Genomic DNA, 17,500 nt, shown 5'->3' with positions numbered 1-17,500 from the left:
AAAAGAAAGGTAGACGCTGAAAACAGTGGTTTCAAGACAGGTGGGAGGCAGAATACATGTTCACCGAAGTAAAAGGAAAGCCTATGTGTCTTGTGTGTGGAGACATCGTGTCTGTTATGAAAGAATATAACTTAAGAAGGCATTATGAAACATCAACGAAACACACAGACGCACAGAAAGACAAATACAAGAATATGAACACAGAACAAAGGCTACAGAAGGTAGAAGAGTTGTATGTACACTGCGCATGACAGTAGTTCAGCAGTCTTTTAGTCGCACTGGTGCTATTGAATGTATTTCCAAGTCGCACAGAAATATATTCACTCGCAAATGCGACCAAAACAGTCACAATGTCGAGCCCTGCCTTTTGCTCTAATGAAACGCAGAGTATGTCAGCAAGTTTGCACTAACTTTTCTAATTTTATTATAAAAGACAGTCATTGGTGAGGATCAGAGCAGCACACTGATTTGCTTTTAATGCATGCTGTTTCATTTTTGCATTTATTGCCATTGAGCTTTGAAGGAAAATTACATTTGGCTGTTTACCTGTTAAAAAAAAGAAGGAAAAAAAGAAGTTTTCAATTTATTACTGAAAGAGCCTTGAGAACATATTGCAACTGATTTTATTTATGTTTTACTTAGGCTAATTTAATGATTAATGTTAAGTGCAATATAGGCTGTGTTATGGGTATTGGTTCAATATGTGCAATAATTGCGAGTTTTAATAAACATTGAACCAGCCCGGCCCTCCACTTGTACCATTGTTTTTATTTTGGCCCCCTGTGTATTTGACTTTGACATGACTGCTCTAGAGAGAGAGGAGGGGAGGAGAAACACAGGATGACAAAAAAACACACACCTGAGCAGAGTGGAGAGATGAAAGGAGGAGACAGAGGAGATGGACGGGTGAGAGAGAGAGAGGTAGAGAGGTACGTTGGAGATAGATGGGAGACCGGGAACGAAAGGAGGTATGGAGCGGTAGAGCGAGAAGATAGTGTTGGGGATGGTGTGATGGGAGAGACAGAGAGAGACACCGAGAGAGACAGAGAGAGGGGAGTTGGGGATCGTCATATCACATATTGGCAGATGCCTGATATTTGCCGAGTGATTCCTTCAATTTCAAAGACAGCATTTGCCATAAGCCTGCTCTATGAAAATATTGTTTGATCTGTGGGAAGTCATTTCACGAGCTGTACAGGAGAGAGCAGAGAGGGTGCGTGTCACGGGAGAGGGGGGTGAGAGAGATCAGCAGAACGAGTGGAGAGAGGGATGAGAGAGCTCAAGAGAATGAGAGGATGGGTACACACCAAACAGAGGAGGGAGAGGACAAGATAAGATGAACTGATGATGAAAAGAGGAGGAGATGACAAAAGAGCTGAGCTACTGGACATGGAGGAGAGAGAAAAAAGACATTAGAATAGAAGAGGATACAATAGAGAGGACAGGTGATGGGCATGAGGAGGAGAGAGGAAAGGAGAGAGAGGGACAGGTTATGGACAGATGAGAGGAGACAGAGTAGATTCTTCTGTGTGTGTGTGTGTGTGCGTGTGTGTGTGTGTGTGTGTGTGCGTGTGTGTGTGTGTGTGCGCGTGTGCGTGTGTGTGTGTGTGTGTGTGTGTGCGCGTGCATGCATGCGTATGTGTACGTGCATGTATGTGTGTGTGTTTGTGTGTGTGTGGTCCGGGTCATCCCTGGCTCAGTTAGCTGGATTATGGAAGTCTATTTCTGTCCAAACCCTGGACCAGTACAGTACTACAGTTGACAATACATCCACACTTCGCAGACCGATGGCGCTAGATCTGATTTGCCCACAACAGGAATTCCTGTCACACACATGAGAGAGATACTGTATATATAGTAGAGGGAGGAGAGAGAGAGAGGGATAGGGTGACAGACAGATGAGAGGAGAGGAGGAGGAGAGAGGAAGAGGCTCCGCGCTTGTCGTAGATCCAAGATGGTGGCGCGTGTACAACATGACACCGAGCGTTTTGCCAGATTGCACAACCTAGTGATCATTTGCCTACTATTCTCATGTCTTTTTACTCAGTACAGCCTTACATACACCTCTTACAGCCGGCAGGCACTACTGGACATAAGGTCATGCTGCACAGTCTCTGTATTCGACAATGTCCAACTTCCCCAAGAGATCACGAAAACAGCGCAGGACAGCACTACTTCCGCCCTGGTGAGAAGATTTCCATGTCGGGGCCGCTGCAGAGGTGTTCGGGGCCTGACACCAGCGGAATCCACATCGGCCATCACTACCTAGTATCTTTCTCACTAGCGAACAAAATGGATGAACTAAAACTCTGGATTACCTCACAGACCTCACAGGCTTATAGACAGTGCAGGGTTTCCGTTAGAAAAAAATTGTGCCGGTCAACGTGTCCGGGAAGATTTCAATTTACCGGACAAACGTGAGATATTCCGGTCATCATATTAAAATATAATATAGCTGTTTGTCGCGGTGATTACTGTTGTGTAGCCTAGCCTATATATGCCGTTTAATGTCTATTTCTCATCCGATACGATTAGATGCGAGCTATATAATAAATATAATATAGGCTTTCATGATTCGCATGCGCGCTATGCCATGTCCAGCGCTGAACGCGCGCCACAATGTCAACGGAGTCGCTGTGGCGGTAAATGCCCTCACTCAAGACACAATCTGGAGCCTTAACTGCTTTCAGTAGCTCAGTCAGTCCCACATACTGATGACATGCGATGCCATTTTTTGCCATGTGAAATGCAACTTGTAGCTGAGAGTGCAGATTATTGTTAGCCGTTTCATTAGCCTGCTCATAGTGGCCTTTCATAGCGGTTTGCTGTTGCCTCAAACTGACATAGTATATAGTATATATAGACCGATATGTGATCACTGCACCGACTGTGATCAGTGAGACATTCTCATATTCGCTATATGCTATATTATGCTCCTCTCGTGAATCCGTTATTCCTCCCCGATTTTTTGCACGGTGAGCAGAACATTTTTCCTTCCCCATCTAAACGTAGCCAGGGGAAATGTTCTTTCCATTTAATTCTGAACCCTCGAGACGCCTCCATCTCTTCAGAGTCAGACTTCTCCTCAGACTCATTGTAGCTTGGTTTCATGAAGTCATTGTTAAGCTTACTTTGTCTTGCCATGTTTACCTCTCGCTCGCTATGGTGCACTTTGAGCTGCAACGTTTGCCGGTTAAAAGCGCTAGCCTATACAAATAAAAGTTATTATTATGGTGGCCCGCTGCGCAGGGTTGCCAGATGGGCCGGGTTATCGCCGAATGGGCTACTGGGTTTAGCGGTAATAGACTGGTTAGGCTGTATTGTCAATCCCATCTGGCAACCCTGCCACCGCTGTTTCGCATAGGCTAGCCTACACATTAGAAGTCATCATCATGCCGGCGTCAAATCATAACATAATAAAATAAATATATAGCCTATATATTCGTCTTTTTTAATATAGAAGGAATCAGAATGTGAACTTTAGCGAATTGTATTCAAATTGTGCTTAGAGGGAATTATTTTCACCGGACATTATGACCGAAGAGGTTTACATTTGTCGGACTTCAACAAATGTTACCGGACAAAGACCGGTAATTACCGGTTAACGGAAACCCAGGGACAGTGATATCATGATTTTCTCTGAGACATGGCTCAACGACAGTATCCCAGACAACGTGACTGTGCTAGAGCGTCGCAGCGTTTTCAAAGCGGATAGAACTGCGGAGGTCACAGGTAAAACGAGGGGTGGAGGTCTGTGCATCTATGTCAATAAAGCTTGTACAGACACTGATACTATCGAAAGTCACTGCTCGGCCAATAGGGCACAGGTCTGATGATCAAGTGCAGGCTGTTTTACCTGCTTAGAGAGTTTACAACTATCATGGTTACTGCAGCCTATATTCCCCCTGATACTAATGCTAAGCTAGCAATGAAAAAACGACATGCAGCTATTAGCAAACAACAGAGCGCACACCCAGGTGGCGTCTTTATTGTCGGAGGCGGGGTGGTGTGTACAACCGAGCCCTCAACACCAACAAGACTACTCCTCATTGTGGATTACAGAAAAAACAGACCAGTGGTCTGGAGGTGGAGCGTGTTTCTAGCTTCAAATCCCGGGCATCGTGGACCTTCAGGAAAAGCGGTGTCTGTGGGGGGCACGAGGCATCATTGCAGGCATGTGAACAGCTTCTTCCCTGCAGCGGTCAAGCTGCTGAACTCAAGATCCCGGCGATAGCCTTGCCCCCTAGCCCCCCCCCCCCCCGCCCCCCTCACCCAGGCCCCCTCCGCCCCCCAACAAGATGAACATTGCACACCCCGCCCCTATATCACTAAGGACATTAGCTCAGCTTTTGCCCACCGCTGTTTTTGTACACTGTACATATTGTATTGATACCCATTGCCCTTGCTCTGTCCACATCACACTGCATATATCTTACTGTACATATGTCGCCCTTGTCTATACATATTACACTGTACATATATCTGTCCACACTTTCATGGCTTTTGCACTATGCACTATTCTGACTAGATGTCGAATGTGTGTGTGTTTGTACTTGGTCTGGTAGGCCTCACCTCTCTGCGCTGAGGTACTCCTCCTGGATGGGGACACAGGGCACCTTCCCCAGCCTCACGCCCGTCTGGATGTCCATGAACTGGAGGCCCAGGTTCTCCCCCACGATGGTCAGCCTGGTACCCCCCTGCCTGGGACCTGTCTCTGGGTACAACTAGGGAAGCGGGGGGGGGGGGGTGGTGGAGGGAAGGAGGGAGGGAGGGAGGGTGGTAGAGAGCAAAATGTTAGAATCCAGCCATGCGAGGATGACCCTTGTATGTTCTGGACAAAGAGAACATCATCTCAGTGAACTGTGGAAGGGTCTGAGCAAAGGATTTCATGACTCACTGGCGATTGTGTGACTCTCGCTGACACACACACACACACACATTCACACACACACACACACACACACACACATTCACACACACACACACACACACCAGTTAAATCCCACAGCTCGCTTTTTGGGATTTAAATGAAGACAAATCACCTCTCCACTTTGAAAAACAGAAAAACAGAGAAAACCCTCTAAACCCTCAGCGCACATCTAAAGGCCCCTCTCTCCTCCTCTTCTCTTTAATTGAAACTTATGAGGTCGTCTCCCGTGTCGCCCCGGCGTGTGGCGTGTAGCGTGTGGCGTCTGGCGTGTAGCGCGTAGCCGTGCTGCGAGCCGCTAATGTGATTTATCTAGCCATTTGATTGGCTGTAACGAGGACAGGTGTGCCGTGACAACACTAATAGGCTGACTGATGTGTGACGACGTGCCCCCTAACAACCAGCAACAGGGCATTATGGGATGGCTGTCCCTGCTCTCTGGTTGGCTGAGCAGTGACAGTGTGTTGGGGATATGGGCGTCCCCCCTGCTGTGATTGGTCTAGACCTGGCCCAAGGCCCTGCTCCCTATATGCCTGGTGATCCAACGCATTGGATTGGTGGGAGGCTGGTGGAGGTAGAAATTGGAGGACAGGTTCATTGTAATGCATGGAACAGAATGAGGAATGGTATCAAACACAGCAGCCCCTGATCTACCCAGCAGGCCTAGGTCTACGCAGCAGGCCCTTCTCTACCCAGCAGCCTCAGCTGTACCACATAATGACATTGTGGCGGTTTCCCACAGTGTGGCCGGGGAGGAAACGCATACATACGCACGCGCACACACGCACGCACGCGCACACACACACACACACACACACACACACACACACACACACACACACACTCTCTCTCACACACACTCTCTCTCTCACACACACACACACACACACACAGTGGGGGACCACATGGGCAAAGGCAGACAGGAACTGCTACTGGTCTCGTTAATATGTTCAAAGAGTGGTTTGGGAAGGGCATTACACCACCAAGCTGTGGTAGGAAGCTAATGGTTGGTGAGAAACACACACACACACACACACACACAGACACAGACACACACACACACACACACACACACTGTGATCTCTCTCACACACACATACACACGGATACACTGTGATCTCCCTCCCTCACACACACACACACACACACACACACACACACACATATATATATATACCCGGTGGCCCCGGTATGAGGAGAGCCCTGGTCCGCTCCACTGAACTCTGCCACACACAGTTAGACAGTCAGAGAGAGGGTTTCTAATTGGTTGCTGATGGCGCGATTCAGATGAACTCACACACCCTGACCAATCGAGTGAGGAGATAGAGAAAGGTGCACAGAGGAAAGAAAGAGAGATGACTAGGAATAAGGGAAGAGAAGAGAGAGAAAAAGAGAAAGGTCTATGGTAAATGGAAGAGAGAATGAGAGCATATGTGGGGAGGAGAGAAGATAGGAAGAGAAAAGAGAGACAAAAAAGAGAGAGACAAAAAAGAGAGAGAGAAAGAAATGAAAACTTTTTTTCGTTTTTTTCTTTACCTGTCATGTGAATAAAGCTTACTTGAATTGAATTGAAATTCAGGGAGAGAGAGAGAGAGAGAGAGAGAGAGAGAGAGAGAGAGAGAGAGAGAGGGAGAGAGAGAGAGAGACAGACAGACAGACAGACAGACTCTGTGGTTATTCCAGTGTGATTCCAACGTGGTTAGGTATTACTCAACAAGCTATGCTCCCCTACCATTCTAAAGTCTCTCTCGTTCTCTTCGCCTGTCTCCTTTAAGAGTCCCTTGTTTTCCTCTCTTATCACATTCCCTTCTTCCTCTGAATAAAACACAGCGTCCCCCCTGACACACACACACACACGCTTTGTCAGAACAGATCAGGGATACCTCTCCAACAACCAGGTCGACGATGAAAAGATAAGTTATATTCTCCTTCCTTCCTCCCTCCCTCCCTCTCTCACTCTTCCTCCCTCACCTCCTCCTTTTCTCATCCCTCCCTCCTTCCTTCCTCCTCCCTAACACCCCACCTCCTCCGTCACCTCCCTCACCTCCTCCTCCCCCCTACCCAGCAGAGTGCATTCTCACTGATATAATATTTATCTGAGACAACGCACACACTGAGCCTGCTACAGAACACCAGCTGGAGCAAAAAGGGAAGGAGGGAGAGGGAGAGAGAGAGAGAGAGAGGGGTGACAGTGTTGTGAAACTCAGGGGGTCTCGGGGGGAGTCTGCCCCCCCCCCCCTCCCCGTGAACAACCCTCACCTCGTCCCATCACTTTGTCATTCCTGTACCTCCAGAGGGAGGAGGGGAGGAGAGGAGGAGGAGAGAGGAGAAAAGAAGGGGCGGTCTTCGCTGTTCACATGTCTCTTTGATGGAATGAGGAGGGAGGGAAGGAGGGAGGCAGGGAGGCAGGGAAGAAGGGAGGGATGTTTCAGGAGTCCTCTGAGTACCCCCGCCGAGCGGGCGAGAGAGACGTCAGTCACACATTCATGAGACAAGAGAAAGAGAGAAAGAGAGAGGGAGGGAGAGAGAGAGAAGAGAAGAGAATTCAATTACTCCCTCCTCCACTGGGGCTCCTCCACAAACAGAGAGACGGCGAGACAGAGCTGGAGAAAACCCTGGTTAAATACGCTCATATTCATAATGAAATGAGCTGCTAATCCACATGTTCATATAGAGACCGTCACACTCCCACTCATGTGGATAGAAGGAGGGAGTGGAGGAGAGGGAAGGGGGGGAGATGGGAATGGGGGAGAGAGAGAGAGGGAGAGAGAGAGAGAGAGACAGAGAGAGAGAGAGAGAGAGAGAGAAAGAGACATATAGAGAGAGAGATAGAGGAAAAAGAGAGACAAAGACAGAGAGAGAGAGAGATACATGACAAAAAGAGATGGATTGCCAGAGAGACAGACAGACTGAAAGAAAAAAAGACACAGCAGATGAAAAAGAAAAAGACAGCTGTCGGCTCTCCAGTTCCTACACTCTCTAACTTCTCTGGTCATCACAGGTTGATGTAACAGGGAGTAATACCAACAAGGACGGAGTCAAGGTCCTGGGGTTTGATATTAGAACCAGGTCACGCAGCCTGATCCTTTGAGCCCGGAGTGTAGGGGGGGGGGGGATAGAGGGGGAGGGAGAGAGCGGGGAGGGGGGGTGACTTTCAGGGCTGTAGGGGGCTATAACAGAGGAATTACAACTCCTAGTGATGCAACCACTTTACATCGAGGTGGAAACGCTGCAGGTCAGTCAGTCATAGGCTGAATGCCAAATCGGCCCCTAAAGACTACGCCCTTGACACTACAGTCTAGACACTACCCCTCGACACTATATCCTAGAAAAAATGCCATAGACACTATGACATAAACTCCACACACTAGGCACTACACCCTAGCCCCTACACCCTTTATACTATACCAGGGGTTCTCAAAAGTATTACTCTGGTGATAACAAAATAACGTTTCATCAGCTCACTTATACATTTTAAGCAACATACACTCGAGTTCAAGACAGTCAAGATGATTTGCTGCTGGTGTGATGTGTGGTGATGTATGTCAAGTTGTGATGTGTTGTGATGTATGTCAAGCTGTGATGTGTGGTGATGTATGTCAAGCTGTGATGCGTTGTGATGTATGTCAAGCTGTGATGTGTGGTGATGTATGTCAAGCTGTGATGCATTGTGATGTATGTCAAGTTGAGATGTGTTGTGATGTTTGTCAAGCTGTGATGTATTGTGATGTTTGTCAAGTAAAAAGAAAATGGAAAATAAAATCTTACAAAAAAAAAAAGATGATTTGCTGCTGTAACCATCTTTGTCCAGAAGATCATGATGGCTTCATAAATCGTGAGCTTAGAATTATAAGGTTCTATCTCCGTTTAGGGCAGTTCAGAGATATTGAGCGTCAAAGTTTTTACATTCCATTATGTTTTGTGAGATGGAACCTTTGTGTGTTATGAATTACTAACTCAAAAATGTCAACATTTTTAAAATAACACCATACAGGCATTAATAAATACCTAATGGATCAGATTACGTAAAAAAACTCAATTTTGACAAAAATGGAGATAGAACCTTATATTTCTAACGTCACGAAATGTCCTCTCCTGTAGTGTGGCCATGGAGTGGGGTCAGGTGACCTTGCAGAACTAGGTCTATCTGACGAAGACACATATAGCTGGGTTTTGTTAGTGCTGTCTATTGACTCATCCACAGTGTGTATGTTCATCTAGCACCCCGGTCAACTAAACACCCGTCAATCGAAAACTCCAACCCCCTGACAAAACGTGTGTGTGGGGGGGGCACATAAAAAAACTTGCTTAGGGCCACAAAAGTCCTTCGTCCTTGTACCCTAGCCACTACACCCTATACACTACGCCCTAGACACTACACCCTAAGCCCTACACCCTAGCCCCAAGACACTACCCCTAGCCCCTACACCCTACATACTACTCCTAGCCCCTACACCCTATACACTACACCCTAGCCCTACACCCTATACACTACACCCTAGCCCTACACTCTATACACTACACCCTAGCCCTACACTCTATACACTACACCCTAGCCCTACACTCTATACACTACACCCTAGCCCCTACACTCTATACACTACACCCTAGCCCCCTACACTCTATACACTACACCCTAGCCCAGGGGTCGGCAACCTATGGCACGCGTGCCAGCAGTGGCACGCAACAGCTTAAACAGTGGCACGCAAGCGAGATCTCGCAAGTGCGAGAATGGGAGTTTTTTTTTTTTTTTTTTTTGTTTTTTTTTTATGTTGGCTGCGTTCGTAAATTCGCGCACACTGGGTTCAATGTCACAATGGGACCAAGTAATTTGATTGGACTAGAGGCGGTCTCAGGGACGCTCCGGCGCTCTCAGGGCGAATTTACGAATGCAGCCAGTCTCTCATCCACTCCACGAGAGCCGTATTCTGGCGCCAATTGTCGTAAAAGTACAATTCTGAATGTTGTCTCACCTTGCTGTCTCATTAGCATGGCAGGCCTGAAAGTAAAACTTCGTGAATTCCAGCCTTCATGGACAGAAGAGTGGGGTTTTGTGTCCCAGAAAGACCGTGCTGTATGTGTCCTATGTCTCGAAAATGTTGTTTGCAGAACTTCAAGCGTTAAACGGCATTATGAGACCAAACATCAGAAGTCGTTCAAGGATGAAGCAGACAAGGCCGAATCAATAAAACGTGCTGTGTTACGGTATGGGAAGCAGGCCAGCACCTTTAAAGCATTTGCCACTGCTAAAAATCACGGAACTGAAGCAAGCTTTCGCATTGCTCATTGCATTGCGAAACTTGGAAAGCCATTCACCGATGGAGAATATATTAAAGAGGCTTTCCTCAGTAGCTCAGATGTTTTGTTTGAAGGCTTATCAAACAAAGACACAATAAAATCAAGAATAAAAGACCTCCCAGTGTCAGCCAGAAGTGTGGAACGGAGAATAGGAGAAATGGCAGAAAACGTGAAAGCGCAGCAGACCGCTGGTTTGAAAGATGCGACGGTGTTTAGCCTCGCACTTGATGAGAGTGTAGATGTGAATGACATGCCACGTCTGGCTGTCATAGCACGATACTGTGATTCTGCTATAAGGGAGGAGCTCTGCTGCCTAAAACCACTGCCAGAAACAACAAAAGGTGAGGACATCGCCAAAGTTCTTATCGAGCATTTTGTGGAGCGAGGGATTGACATTAGCAGGATTTTTGCGGTGACAACAGATGGTGCCCCTGCCATGGTCGGGAAACAGAGGGGAGCGGTTGCATTAATTGAGGAACGAGTTGGTCACCCCATTATGAAACTCCACTGCATCATACACCAAGAAAACCTATGTGCAAAGATGTCAAAGTCTGATCTTAATGAGGTTATGGCTACAGTGGTGAAGGTTGTTAACTTCATAGTCAAGCGATCTGCACTGACACACCGGCAGTTTCAGTCCCTGCTTGAAGAAATGGACTGCGTGTACAAGGATCTCCCTCTCCACTCTGCGGTTAGGTGGCTAAGCTGCGGGAAAGTTTTGGACCGGTTTGTCGGCTGCTTTGATGCCATAAAGGCCTTCCTGGCTGAAAAAGGCCAAGACTATCCAGAACTCGAGGACAAGAAGTGGGTTGTGAAACTCATGTTCCTCGCAGATATTACTGGACACCTGAACGAGCTCAATCTCCGTCTGCAAGGTATGTATTTATCGTTATGTGTGTGTTTTCATTTTTTTTTTTGAAGTCTATTTTTTATTTCTATTAATATAATCTAGTTTTAGTTGTTAGTTTAGTTTTAGTTAACTATAATAATATTGTTGTGTGTGTGTGTGTGCGTGAGCGTGCAAGTGCAACGTGCAACAATAAGTCTTATCTTATTTTATCTTCAGGTGCGGGGCAAACAGTTCTGGATATGTACGAGACATGGGCGGCTTTTGTGGGAAAGCTGGCAGTTCTTTCAAGGGACGTCGCTACCTCCGCTTTCCGCTACTTCGGACACTTACGGGAGCTGTCAGTGACGCACAGCATCAGCACCACTGAAATATCCGAATACATCAGCATGCTTGAGTCGGAGTTCAAAACACGCTTTCAGGAGTTTCAGAAGTATGGGCCCATGTTCTCTTTCCTGATAAAACCAGACAGCTTTGATGGACATGAACTGGATTCATCTCTGCTGGACTGGATGGACACACAGGACATGACAATGCAGCTGATTGAGATGAAGAGTTCATCATTGTGGATGTCCAAGTTTGCAGAGCTACGCAAAGAGTTGGAAACCACCGAAGGGCATGATCACGGATCTTGCATCGCCACCTGCTGGATGTCTGTACCGGAGAAGTTCAGCTGTCTCAGGAACATTGCACTGGCTTTGCTGACAGTCTTCGGATCAACCTATCTGTGCGAGCAGATATTCTCACACATGAAGAGCGTGCTGAGCCTCTCACGCAGCCGTCTGACAACTGACCACTCCGAAGCTTGTGTGTTACTTAAAGTGACCAAGTACCAACCCCAGATAATGGAGTTGAGCAAAGGAAAACAGGGCCAGGGATCACATTGATTGTTAGGACTGTTTACATGGCTTTGCAGTTTGCATACATAGGTATTTGCTAAAAAAACAAAAACAAACAACAACCAAATAATTATATAAATAGAAATTATAATTCATACAAGTAAGACCCTTGTATAATCACCATCCAGTTAGGCCTACTTATTAAAATGATAACCATAGGGAGCGCAGTTAGCAACTTTGTTAGAAATTGAGCGCTCCAATTTGCTTTAGTTGTCTTATGTTATGTTGGTAATTGTGTTCAAGTTTCAGTTAGTTGACTGTTAGGCCTGTTTATTTAGCATACATGGCTTTGCATACATAGCTCTTTGCTGAAAATTCTTGTTCATGTTGTGGAATAAAATTGCAGATCTGTTGGTCTGTTTGGTTTGGCTTGATGTCGAGTCATAATTAATGTTGATATTGTGGTTGGCACACTGACTAACAAGAAAATGTAAAATTGGCACTTCATATAAAAAAGGTTGCCTACCCCTGCCCTAGCCCCTACACCCTATACACTACACCCTAGCCCCTACACCCTATACACTACACTACACCCTAGCCCCTACACTCTATACACTACACCCTAGCCCCTACACCCTATACACTACACTACACCCTAGCCCCCTACACTCTATACACTACACCCTAGCCCCTACACCCTATACACTACACCCTAGCCCCTACACCCTATACACTACACTACACCCTAGCCCCTACACTCTATACACTACACCCTAGCCCCTACACCCTATACACTACACTACACCCTAGCCCCTACACTCTATACACTACACCCTAGCCCCTACACTCTATACACTACACCCTAGCCCCTACACCCTATACACTACACCCTAGCCCCTACACTCTATACACTACACCCTAGCCCCTACACTCTATACACTACACCCTAGCCCCTACACTCTATACACTACACCCTAGCCCCTACACTCTATACACTACACCCTAGCCCCTACACTCTATACACTACACCCTAGCCCCTACACTCTATACACTAAACTACACCCTAGCCCCTACACCCTATACACTACACCCTAGCCCTACACTCTATACACTACACCCTAGCCCTACACTCTATACACTACCCCCTAGCCCCTACACTCTATACACTACCCCCTAGCCCCTACACTCTATACACTACCCCCTAGCCCCTACACTCTATACACTACACTACACCCTAGCCCCTACACCCTATACACTACACCCTAGCCCTACACTCTATACACTACACCCTAGCCCTACACTCTATACACTACACCCTAGCCCCTACACCCTATACACTACACCCTAGCCCCTACACTCTATACACTACACCCTAGCCCTACACTCTATACACTACACCCTAGCCCCTACACCCTATACACTACACCCTAGCCCCTACACCCTATACACTACACCCTAGCCCCTACACCCTATACACTACACCCTAGCCCTACACTCTATACACTACACCCTAGCCCCCTACACCTTAGACACTAGTCGAGGGGGGGGGGGGATTCGTCTCTGTGTCGCAATTTCCCAATATCTGGGATTCATAACACACACACACACACTCCACTGCAGATTAGACACACATACACATACACACACACACACACACACACACACACACACACACACACACAGCGCTGCGTTTGCCCCCCAGCAGTGTCAGGTGTAGGGAATGTCCTGCAAAAGGAGGAAATTAAATGGATTTATTACAAAAAAAAGCTACTTGACTGAAGAGGCTGGGGGAGGAGGTTAGAGCTGGAGGAGAGAGAGGAGGAAGGAGAGGAGGGAGAGGGAGAGGAGGGGGGGAGAGGAGGGGGGAAGAGAGTGAGAGGAAAGAGGGAGAGAGGAGGAGAGGTGGGAGGGAAACAGGAGGTAGGGAGAGAGAGAGGAGGGAAAGAGGAGGGGGGAGGAAGAGGGGGAGGGAGAGAAAGAGGAGAGGAGGGAGGGAGAGAGGAGGAGAGGAGGGATGGAAACAGGAGGTAGGGAGAGTGAGAGGAGAAAGAGAATGAGAGTGTGAGAGAGAGAGAGAGTGAGAGATGGAGAGAGAGAGAGAGAGAGAGAGAGAGAGAGAGAGAGAGAGAGAGAGAGAGAGAGAGAGAGAGAGAGAGAGAGAGGGAGAGAGAGAGAGAGAGAACAATAGTCTGGTACTTAGCCAGCAGCAGATCTTCACTGAGGCACAAAGCAACAGATGGCCACTGCTCACTGACAATGCCTGGCCATCCCTACCAGCCAGCAATGCCATTGATCCGCTATATCACAAACACACACACACACACACACACACAGACACAGACACAGACACAGACACAGACACAGACACAGACACAGACACAGACACAGACACAGACACACACACACACACACACACACACACACACACACACACCTTGGTGATGCGGGGGTGTGTGCAGCGGCTGTTGCCGGTGGTGGGATGCATCCAGCTGCTGTCGACAGGGGCACACTCCTGTCTGAGAGAACACTTCTTCTCCTGGACACACCAGCCACATTCGAACCTGGGGTCGGCCTTCAGACACATCCCACAGCTGTCCCTCCGCGCTGGGCACTTATACAGGTGGGCTGGGGGGAGGTGGGGGAGGGGGGGAAGAGAGAGAGAGAAAGAAGTGAGTCTTGAAGGTAATAGTTGTTTACCGTCTCTAAGCAGAAAGCTGTTGATTTGTTCAAGAATTACTTCACATTCACGGTGTGAAAATCACTTTCAATAAGAAAATAACAACATGGAGGAGTTGAGGAGCTTGTTGGGGGAGGGGTGGGGGGAGGGGGGTGGGAAGGGGGGGGCATTAATGCTCAAAGTTGTGTTTGTTAACGAATTAAAAATTAGCAGAAGGAACTGTTATCTTTTACGGAAAGCAGGTTTCTCTCAGGGCATCACATCCCTATGGCCTGCAGGGAGAGAAGGAGAGAGAGAGAGAGAGAGAGAGAGAGAGAGAGAGAGAGAGAGAGAGAGAGAGAGAGAGAGAGAGAGAGAGAGAGAGAGAGAGAGAGGGAGGAAAAAAAGAAAAAACAGAGAGAGAGAGAGAGAGAGAGACAGAGAGCATGTCTCATCTCCGCTAGACGGCCGCGGGACTTCAAAGGCGACGGCAGCAAATCCCTCCGCCTCGCTCCGCCCCCTAATCAGATTGGCCACGGCTAAGCTTTAAAGGAGCGGCGTGCTAATTAAACTGAACCAAATGAGTGATTTAATTACATTCACATTTCCACTCTGCACCAGGGCAAAGAGAGGCCGGCCACGGACGACTGACAGGCACTGATAATACTCTGGGATGGTGGGAGGAGAGAGGGTTGGAGGGAGGGAGGGAGGACAGGGGGGGGAGAAAATAAAAAAGACTAGAAGAGGAAAGGGAAAATTAGGAGAGAAAGAGAGAGAAAAGGAAAGGGGGAGGAAACGCTTTTGTAGGACTTGAAAAAGCAAGGCTTGTTTAAAATGTCATCTTGGGGTGGTTTCGTCGTGTTGAATTAGGCATGGGAGAATCAAACCACAAACTGCCTCTACTCAGACTCAAACCTGCCTCTACTCAGACTCAAACCTGCCTCTACTCAGACTCAAACCTGCCTCTACTCAGACTCAAACCTGCCTCTACTCAGACTCAAACCTGCCTCTACTCAGACTCAAACCTGCCTCTACTCAGACTCAAACCTGCCTCTACTCAGACTCAAACCTGCCCCTACTCAGACTCAAACCTGCCTCTACTCAGACTCAAACCTGCCCCTACTCAGACTCAAACCTGTCTCTACTCAGACTCAAACCTGCCTCTACTCAGACTCAAACCTGCCTCTACTCAGACTCAAACCTGCCTCTACTCAGACTCAGACCTGCCTCTACTCAGACTCAAACCTGCCTCTACTCAGACTCAAACCTGCCTCTACTCAGACTCAAACCTGCCTCTACTCAGACTCAAACCTGCCTCTACTCAGACTCAAACCTGCCTCTACTCAGACTCAAACCTGCCTCTACTCAGACTCAAACCTGCCTCTACTCAGACTCAAACCTGCCTCTACTCAGACTCAAACCTGCCTCTACTCAGACTCAAACCTGCCTCTACTCAGACTCAAACCTGCCTCTACTCAGACTCAAACCTGCCCCTACTCAGACTCAAACCTGCCTCTACTCAGACTCAAACCTGCCTCTACTCAGACTCAAACCTGCCTCTACTCAGACTCAAACCTGCCCCTACTCAGACTCAAACCTGCCTCTACTCAGACTCAAACCTGCCTCTACTCAGACTCAAACCTGCCTCTACTCAGACTCAAACCTGCTAGCCTCATCCACTCCTTTAGTTCAGACACTTAAGAACAAGCCAATCACGCCACTAGGAGCCAGACGCCATAATTAGGTCACACATCAGCAATATGCAAATTGGGGTCCGTGTTCTTGTACGGCAATCAACAAATGAGATTAAACTATAAAGGAGATTAGAGGGAGAGCGTGTCGTGTGTCAAGATCATAAAGCCTTGATCCAGTGGCCATGTGTGTGTGTGTGTGTGTGTGTGTGTGTGTGTGTTCGTGTGTGTCCGCGCACCCGTGTGTGTGCACTTGCTACCTATTGGTGTATTTGTACCTCAGTGATGAGGACTACCTTACTTTACCCATCATGGGTTACAACTTGGATGTGACACTCAGAAGTGATAGTTCATACAAATCAACACACCACTTACATCCTCCTCCCATGTCATTGAGCCAGCAGTTCAAACACAGAGTGACGCTCAACTCAGTTCCTGAATGATCGCCGAGCAAGGCGAGGATTCTGATTGGCCAAAGGACTCTGACCCCCCCCCCCCCCCAGACTACCACAATCACAGAGTTGTATCCCCTATTTTCTCCCCCATTTCCTGTTCCTCTCTGCCACTTCCTGTCAGGGCCTGTGTTTATCTGAGGCCTCTATCTGTCTCCATCCAGCTGTGTGTTGGGGAGGAGGAGAGGAGTGTCTGAGGTAGAGTCAAACAGCAGCAGAGATAAGGGTTATTGAATCCAGCAAAGAGCGCAGCGAAGCAGCCATGCGGAAAACTGCTTGTGTGTGCGTGTGCGTGTGTGTGTGTGTGTGTGTGTGTGTGTGTGTGTGTGCATGCTTTAATTCCCTTTCACAGACGCACTGGACAGGACTGATGCTCAGCCTATCAACTACCAGGGATTTAAGAGAGTAGGAGAGGAGGAGAGAAGAGGGAGGGGGATGGGAGGAGAGGAGAAGGGGGGGAGGAGGGAGGAGAGGGGATGGGTGGAGGGGGGAGGAGAGCAGAGGAGAGAAGCGATGGGGGAAGGAGAGGAGAGGAGAGGAGAGGAGTTACCTTGTATCTTGAAGGGGTTGTCGATGACAAAGTTTCCGTTCCACACCACAGACAGGTCCACTGGCAGATCACTGACGTCATTACCCTCATAGTCATACTGGATAGAGAGAAGGAGAGAGAGGAGAAAACAAAGCTGTCAGTATGTACAATAACAAAACAGGTAGTATTACCATCGCAATGTGTGTGAGAGAGAGAGAGAAAGAGAAAGAGAGGGCAAGAGAGAGACACACACTCAGCCAT

The 17,500-nt window shown here is 47.9% G+C and overlaps 1 protein-coding gene across 1 annotated transcript in view; it reads right to left on the bottom strand.

The window, feature by feature from the left end:
- The window catches only part of LOC308160242 (plexin-A1-like), a gene marked incomplete at both ends in the record, with an annotated part of 160,685 nt that overhangs the window by 29,361 nt on the left and 113,824 nt on the right, over positions 1–17,500 (bottom strand). The window contains 3 exon segments of the mRNA XM_080534160.1: positions 4,573–4,724; positions 14,346–14,536; positions 17,261–17,357. Of these exon segments, the coding sequence (XP_080390286.1) occupies positions 4,573–4,724; positions 14,346–14,536; positions 17,261–17,357 (440 nt within the window).

Source organism: Nansenia antarctica (assembly GCF_963989245.1).
Source record: "Nansenia antarctica genome assembly, chromosome: 6".
Classification (NCBI taxonomy): domain Eukaryota; kingdom Metazoa; phylum Chordata; class Actinopteri; order Argentiniformes; family Microstomatidae; genus Nansenia; species Nansenia antarctica.
Note: the sequence above shows the minus strand (reverse complement) of the source record. Positions and strands in the feature narration are given on the sequence as shown.